The sequence below is a fragment of the Anneissia japonica genome, unplaced genomic scaffold (assembly GCF_011630105.1).
Source record: "Anneissia japonica isolate Jap-2015-1 unplaced genomic scaffold, ASM1163010v1 scaffold288292_len1863012_cov191, whole genome shotgun sequence".
In the NCBI taxonomy this organism is placed as follows: Eukaryota; Metazoa; Echinodermata; class Crinoidea; order Comatulida; family Comatulidae; genus Anneissia; species Anneissia japonica.
The window spans coordinates 74,619-83,151 of NW_022688773.1; the positions used below are offsets into that span (position 1 = coordinate 74,619).

General features: G+C 35.2%; 1 protein-coding gene across 3 annotated transcripts in view; it reads right to left on the minus strand.

The window, feature by feature from the left end:
* Positions 1–5,618, minus strand: part of LOC117122897 — a 20,634-nt gene extending 15,016 nt beyond the window's left edge. Inside the window, exons 1-2 of one of the 3 annotated variants that reach the window (XM_033268679.1) lie at positions 4,864–5,618; positions 908–2,657 (exon numbers count right to left, since the gene is read on the minus strand). In XM_033268679.1, coding sequence (XP_033124570.1) covers positions 908–2,657; positions 4,864–5,539 — 2,426 coding nt within the window. In that variant the 5' untranslated portion in view covers positions 5,540–5,618. The remainder of the gene's footprint in view (positions 1–907; positions 2,658–4,863) is intronic. The other 2 variants (XM_033268672.1, XM_033268686.1) reach the window with 2 other exon arrangements.
* Between the last annotated feature and the right edge of the window lie 2,915 nt (positions 5,619–8,533).

An 8,533-nucleotide genomic window follows, 5' to 3' on the forward strand; every position in this document is an offset into this window, starting at 1 on the left:
ATATATATATATATATATATATATATATATATATATATATATGTTGAACATAAATAACATATAAGGGTATTAATAATTAATAACTGTTTTTTGTATTATATATATATATATATATATATATATATATACCGGTATTATAATTGTATTATTAATTAATACATTTTTTGTACAGTATTTTCAATGTTTTTATATAAAATGATAATGTGTTCTATCAGTACTATCTGTGTAAAGTATTTTATGTACCTGCAATATCTTTTTAAATTTTCCAATATAATAATTGTACAGTATAAATAATTAATGATATATTTGTACTGTATTTCAATGCTTTTATACAATGTATTTAAGACATCCTGTAATTGGCTTCTCGTTGTTGGATGATGTTTGAAATCAATTAAAAATATATAAAAAATAATTTACCAACAACATTTGGCATAAATCCGTAACTTCCGAGGGTTTCCCCCTATGCACTATTCCCCGGCCAAGCCTAAATGTCCAAATTTACCTCTACCGAACAGATACCGCTATGCAACTGATTATGTATATGTATATATATGAAGTATTCACTGTTCCATTGAGTGACATAATATGAACTTAAAATACAGTTGACGTTTGAGATAATCAAAAGTCAGACCCAGGAGGAAGTTGTTTCTCTGATAAGTCTACAACTGATTTTTAGAGACACTACAGAACTCGGCAACAACCATTAAGATACAGATTTCGGAATATTTAAAACAACCATTACCCCGCCCCCATTTTATATACCCATGTGTCTTGGTAACAACCGTTCCTGTGTTTTCGTTAAACACCTCTTAAGTAGTGTCTTATGAAATCAGTTGAACAACATATCAATTCTTCGCTCAGGACCCTGGCTTTATATAAGATATAGTTTGTTACAGTAGAGTGTTACCTGCCGTTATCTCTGTAGGCAAGTGCAAGGTTTCTGAGTGTTCTTAGGTGTGCTTCATTGTATTGGATTTGAAGTTTATCTCTTAACACTATGGCCTTTTTGTAAGAATTGATAGCATTTTCTATATCTTTTAACTGATAGTAGCAACCCCCGATGCTCGCTAGATACACGGCAATATCTGGGTGATTCTCTGACCCAGTTAGTTCTTTTTTTAAATTGTATGCCATTGTGTAAAATTCCATTGCTGCTTTTATTTTGCTCCTTTTGAAGAGAGCATTGCCTCCCTGGCGCCAATATTGGTTCTGCATCACAGTGGCCATTGTGCTATAAAATCTAGCAGTGGTTGCGTTTCTCAGATTTAGCTCTCTAACAAGAGCATATGCGATTTGCATCCGCTTATTGGCAAGGTCTAAATCACGACCACATTTTGTACAAGCATTACCCCAAAGGTGATAAAGTATTACAAGTATTTCTTTCTCGGCATCGCTTAAGTTCTGGATGTACTTTTCAGCAAAATATCTGTCAGGTTTAATCTTGGATAACAAATATAATAAACTGGTTAGGAATATATTATTTGAATTTACTACTGTTTTCTTTGTAGCTTTCAGCAGCATTATCTCAGCTTCTGCAAACTTTGGAAGAATCTCTTCGTAATTATAATTATTTATGGACATCTGTACCCCTTCGTACGCCAACATTTCAACAATCTTGTTTGTGTTATTGTTTTCTTGCTCAAGCTCTCGCTGGTCTGTAAAAAACTGTAATCTTTCTTTTGGTGAATAAAATAGTTCCACTGTACTAGATATTGCTTGCCACTCTTCGTCTTCAATGACTCTTTTCTGTTTTGGTAGTAGCTTAAGTAGCTCTTGAAAATTGGCAGCGTCATCATTTTTTCTTTTCATGGCTCTCTTGTACTCTTTCTGACTCATTCTTCCAATTTTTGCTAGCTTTCTTAAATAATAGTGGACAAACTTCTCTTCTGCTTCGCGGTAATGCTTCGTGATAGACTTATCATCCTTGGCTATCTTTTGCAAAAACTGTCGCATCAGAAGGTGCATTCCGTAGCGTATACCTGACGCGTTGAAGTCATCGTTATCTATAGATGTCTCAATGAGATTCCTGTATTTTAAGCCTTGAAGCTGGAGCTTGACATCGACCTTATCGGCTGACTTCATTCCTAAAACAACCTGAGCTGCACGACTGGTAAATGTACCAGGAATAGTGGAAAGTCGAAGCAAACGAAACCTCTGTGCTTCGGGCAGGCGATAAAACGTGTCCTTCAAACAAGCTTCGAGGTTTACTTCATCACAGAATTCAAGATTAGTGATGCCATCAGATTTATATTTTAAATACTCAATCATTTTTTTAGGAGGTATAGCTTGGTCCTGCAAACGCCTACCAATGACTTTCAAAACCAACGGGCACTTTCCGCATAAGTGTATGAGCTGTTTCAAATCTTCATTTGATATTGCAGTCTCTTTGCCGGCGTAGTATTTGAGGATATCTCCTGCGTCATCATATTCTAGCTCATGGGCCTTGATTGAAACCTCAAAGACGCAGTTTTCATAACGAGTGCATAGTTTTCGAGGCAAACTTCCTCTTGTTGTGATTAAAACCTTCAGATGAGTGTTACCACATCTAATGATTCTTTCAATTAGTTCAACAAAATTGTTGTATACTTCATCGTCTTTTCCCTCTCCAGGAGTGTTTAGTGGGCGATCGGCATTGTCAAATATAAGTACAGCACCGCCTGTTCAAACGATAAAAATTAGTAACATTACCATTAGCAACATAAACCCATGGTAAAGGACAAAAACATTCACAAATGCATATAATATCGAAGGGTTTCTAAGGCACAAAAAAAATTAATAGACCTAGTCAATTACCGTTAAACGAGTTCAACATTTAATTTAAGTAATATATAGCTGATTTCAGAATTAGGGTTAATATCTTGTTGCGACTTAATCCCTATTCTAAAAAAAAAAAATGTTAGTGGTATTATCGAAAATGGACCCGAAGCCTTTGACTTACAAAAGACAACAATTGAGGGCAGGATATCGCATTTTTGCTCAGGGAACAATCCCATGGTACATCCTTTCCTCCTTTTGGCTCAGTCTCATAATCGCGGCAACAACTTACTTGAAGATATTCTTTACTAATTTTATCACCTCCATCAACTGTTACCATTCATTATTTTGCAATTCTTTCAGTAGCATCCCATAAATTTGGCAATGTTTCAATACACTTTAGATATTTTTCATCAACCTTTAAAATCGTTTAAAAAGAAAGCCTATCTACTTTTATAACAACATTATTATCATCACAATCTTTTATATTGTGTGCTATTTTCTATTTTTATTCTAATAATTTTAATGGTATTATAATGTAATTTCTATATATTATATTGAATATTATATTGAATTTTATGAATCCTGTAATTGGCGTTTTACGCTGTTGGATGGAATGAAATAAAATAAATGAAAAATACAAATCAGTAAAAGGCGCTATCTATGCATTTTCTTCAGGTTCAGAGCAATCGAATTTTCCCTTAAAATACTACCGAAAGTTAAGATTAGTCTCTGTCTTTCATTTATGTATCATGGTGTACGCAAGCAAAAATATTTATTATTTATTAAGGGTCAACATTTTTCAATTATTTTCCGAAATAATAAAAAATATGAAGACAATCAACTTATTTTCACATACATAAATTAGACCCAACCTAAGAATAGGATACAATCGAGTTGTTCTTCACCAAAACTGAACAAAGTTAACTAGATCAGCATATAACACCATATTGATCGTCTAAAAGCCTACACCTGGACACGTAGAATGGTTTCTAAAAATGATGTCGTCCGAATTATAGTTATATGAAGCACATATTTTCATAGCACACCAGGATTTATATTTTCTTGCATGCCTCCAAACAGTCACTGTCGGGTAATGACAGGTATTGTCGGGTAGTGACTGGTACTTTCGAGTACCGACGGTCTCACTGACAGGTCTGTCAAAATTACAGGTAGTAAAAATATTCCCGCTCAAAGATTGGCTACATTTAAATGAGTGGAATTCTTAAACCACACTGGAAAGTATAACAATCTGAGCAATGTATTTGACTGTTGTCTGCTATATACAACTTTAAAAGGTATAATAATACAATTTTTAAAATATAAACCAGTGTTGATGATCAAATAAACATGCGACAATTAAATGTTTTTTCCATCATATTAAAGCAAATTGCCTATATAGGGCCTACAATGTTTGACTGTTCACTATAATCTCCCTCGACGTACTGTAAGCACGGCTGTTGTTTTTGGTATTTAAGGTTAACTGAAATTGAAATGGTAGGCTTTTTATAAATCATTTATATACAGTAGTAGTAGTAAGGCTACAGTATCCAAAAGGCCTAGTTCTTTTATGACAACATCAAGTAGGCCTACAGAGAGTGGTGTAAATTTACTTAATTGACTTGACGTTTTGCCTGATTCTAGCAAGGCCTAGTAATAAGTGCAATGGGCTATACGATGTTTGTTCATGAACCATTACGGATGACAGCAGGTTTCCAAGTGGGGGTTCACGTGAGTCTCACTAAAAGACGCATACCACCGTATGCGATAATTGAGTGGTGGTGGTGGTATGCGCCTTTTAGACAGTAGGCCTAGTATAAGGAAGCCATAAATATCAGGTTACATCCCAACATGAACTACGACACATAATTATTACAACATTTTGAAGGTGGCTACACCTGCCCCCGGCACACCACGCATGGGACTCCCAAACGGGCATTCCAAACTCTTACTTGTACTTGATATCAAAAAAGATCCATAACTATAGCTACCTACCTACAGTACCAAACGTTAGGGAGTAAGATTAGTTTGAAAAAAAAAACCAACTCTTAAAGATAGGCCTATATAGATGTGTTGGAATGTATTTTAAGATTAGTAATTATTACATACCAGCATTCTTCGGCTTATATTTTTTCAACTCTAAAGTCAAAATATCTATGCCAATGTCTAAATACGTATCTTCACCCAATCTGTGCATTACTTCACGAAAGATACTCTCTGTTGTAGTCAATTCTCGTAGATTAATAAACAAAAGTTCGTGGTACTCTATCTGATTAAAACATGCCTCCTTGGCTAATCTGGTCTTACCCATACCAGGAAGTCCACTGATACAGATGATGTCTACGGCATTCTTGCGTTTTCCTTGCAGCAGACGGACGAGCTCTTCCAACCGGTCCTTTCTACCGAAGAACGGGCCTTCATAGGCCGGAAGATGCTTATTATAATGTTTAGCAATAATGGCATACTCTGAATGGTAATTGTTAAGCTCATCGATCAAGTCTTGTCGACCTATTTTTTGGAGGATATGCCGTAACAATTGGGTATCCCCTTCGTGAATACGTTTTCTTTCCAGTAGCTCATCAAAGAAGGCAAAAGTGTCCTTGATATTCTCGTATTTACTATCACCCAGTTTGTCTCTCATTAATGACTTAGCTTTCTTCAACTCGTAGTCGGTAATATCGTTGGCTAAACATACAATAAGCCACCTAAAACGACTAATTGAACTGGAATCTACATGCCTCGCCATGTTGTTGCCTTTCTTTTTTTTAAATCGATCACGTGGCATATGCTTTTGTCGTATGTTATTAATTGCATAGCAACATAATGCAGGGCCTTTAAAACCGGTGAACTATTAAACGACCAATAGAATCGTTTACATAACAGTGGGATTTATCTATAGCTGTAATTAATGCACAAAACATTATGGTAGTATGTAGACTAATGTTCACATATACTACTGTGCTTCCTATTACTAACTACCACCAAAACCACCACCGCCACCACTGGTTTTTCTATTTTTTTCTTCGATATACAGTAATATATATCATATATAAATATATATAGGTCTAATATATATGTGCCATAGGCCTAAAGTACATGATATCACATGAATATATAAATTGAAAAATAGCCATGATACAGAAATATATATTTATATATAAATCATGATATAATACTAATAATAAGGAATACCTAATAAAACTAAATTATTCAAAAATATTTTACGTTTGTATAATAGATTTTGTACACGAAAACTAAACATTATTCTCTCTCTCTCTCTTTATATGTTTAAATTATTAAACATTTCCCTTTTACTTCATACACTATTTTCTTTATTGTTATATATATATATATATATATATATATATATATATATATATATAAACAAAGACCTTGATATTTTAAGCGGCTATACATTTATCAACAAATTAGCCAAGAGATAATCAAATCCTAATTATTATGTTAAAGAGACCGTATTCTTTGTATTGACTTGACCGCCTATTGTGCCGATCTTTTTGTTTATCGGTTGTTTATCATTAGATTTCTATTTGGACTAATGAATTGTTCAATCCGGTATTTTTTAATTCAGTAGGCATTACGCTGAAGAAGAGAGCAGGCACTCCCGAAATATTCGTTATTTAATACATTTTTATATATCCTGGAAAAACGTCAACCGCCTATGTTATTATTGCTTGTCTCAACCATTCTAATATATGTTCATCAGTATAATATGTGCACCCTTCATTTCGATGAATCACAACTATATATAAAACAACTATATATATATATATATATATATATATATATATATTTTTTTTTTTTTTTTTTTTTTTTTTTTTTTTTTTTTTTTTTTTTTTTTTTTCAGAGAATGTATTTTTCAAAGGGTGAAAGATTTTCCAAAGACGGTGTTATTAATTCTAATTTCGTTGGAATTGATCAAAACTCCCTAAAATGTGCAATTTTTAGAGGGAATTGGGCCATATTAACAAGAAATTCGCGAAATTTGAGGTTTTTTAGGCACTTTTAGGTGATGAAAGGGCATTTATAAAGGGGTGGGGAAGACTTTTCAAAGATAGATACGGTATTTTCCCCTTGTCCCCCAGTGGTTACGCCATCGGGCAGCATAGATCAAAGGAGTTATGACAGTTTTTGAAGTGGAGAAGGGGTTGCATGGGTGTTGTGAGTCTGGTCATTATGATATCTTCCTTTTTATTCTTGTCTTTCTTATACACATCTAGATGTGTATAAGAGACAGATTTTTCTCTTCTCTTTTTCTTTCCTTTTCTTTTCCTCTTCTTTCTCTTTCCCTCCCTCTCCCCTCTTTCTTTTCTCTTATTACCCAGCCCGGTACGACGGCTTGGTCGGCCGGTAAAAACCGTCAGGGGAGGGGCAGTTTCCCCTCCCCTGCCCCATCCCCGCTCCTGTTACGACACTGGCTAACACGCCAATCATCCCCCACCCCAATGAAAAATATTTTTCTACGCCACTGAAAGCTATTAGACATTTTCCTTCTTTTTGAGAACACTAATAATACCATAATATCACGTAAAAAGTGGCGAGCCTCATAACTACTGAAATAGAACCTCCGGGTTGATTTTATCCGCTAAAAAACTGGTCCCCCTTGGATAAAATTGGTCCGCGTCGGCCTGGCCACTTCACTACTTGTAACTCGGCTGCTGTTCATAGTAGGGTATGATTTTAAGTAATTTATGCTTATCCCAAACTTGCAAGTCGACATTTGCAGTGACAGAATGATTCGTATAAGCTTTTGAGGACGTGCTTTTAAGTTATCAAACCCACCTGTGTAGAAAATCGTAGTTCCCCGGGTATAATCCCACNNCCCCCCCCCCCCCCCCACTCTCCCATGAAATTGGCCCGATTTGGAGGGAGTGAGATTATACCGGGGATTCCCGTGTGCATAAAAGGAACAGAACGAAAATTATCGTTTTGCGAGGTTGCAGAAGCATTAGAACAACTGCCTATACGATTCAATCGCCTATCCAAAACTATATTCCGGTGAAGAAATCCGATTTTTCTGGGGAACACTAAGCGCCTAGCTAGAGAGGCCATCTTGGTCTTACCTCGAGCTAGGCCAGCCTTTGCCTAAACTTTCTTGACGTCGTATGTTACGTCGTATTTTGTAATACCAGGAGTCGTATTTTGTAACAAACCTTGTCCTATTTTGTAATACCTTTTCTTATTTTGTAATAACAGCTGTCGCATGTTGTAATAACTCTCCGTCGTATTTTGTAATAAACTGAGCTGTCGTATTTTGTAAGAACACATCAAATGCACGTTTTCTATTACAGTATTGTATAACTTTTCAGTTTTTGAGGGATCAAATAAAAACTTGTGTTAATGGTTGTTTGATTATTAGATACTAAGAGGTCGAAGGTCACATTGTCGGTTGCATTTTAGAATCGCTCTTTTCTTCTATTAGTTGTACAGTTTCTGATGGTTAAATCCATAGGCGTAGATTCCGGGGGATGGGGTATACCCCCCCCCCCAATATTTGACAAGGGGGGATGGTCCATTGTATCATTCCCCCCACCAATATTTTGACAATGTATGGGATAAAATGGAGCTTTACACACTTCAAAAGACTGTCACAGAAATAATGTGCACTGCCTTGATGAATGAAAATTAGCATAATGTATTAATGTTGATAATATTATTTTATCTGGTACCAATCTAAGCTCTTCTTTCCTTAGATGTTAGATGTGCTTGCAAAGAGAGCCACATTTCACACTGAAGGATGTGTACGACATCAGTAATGTTA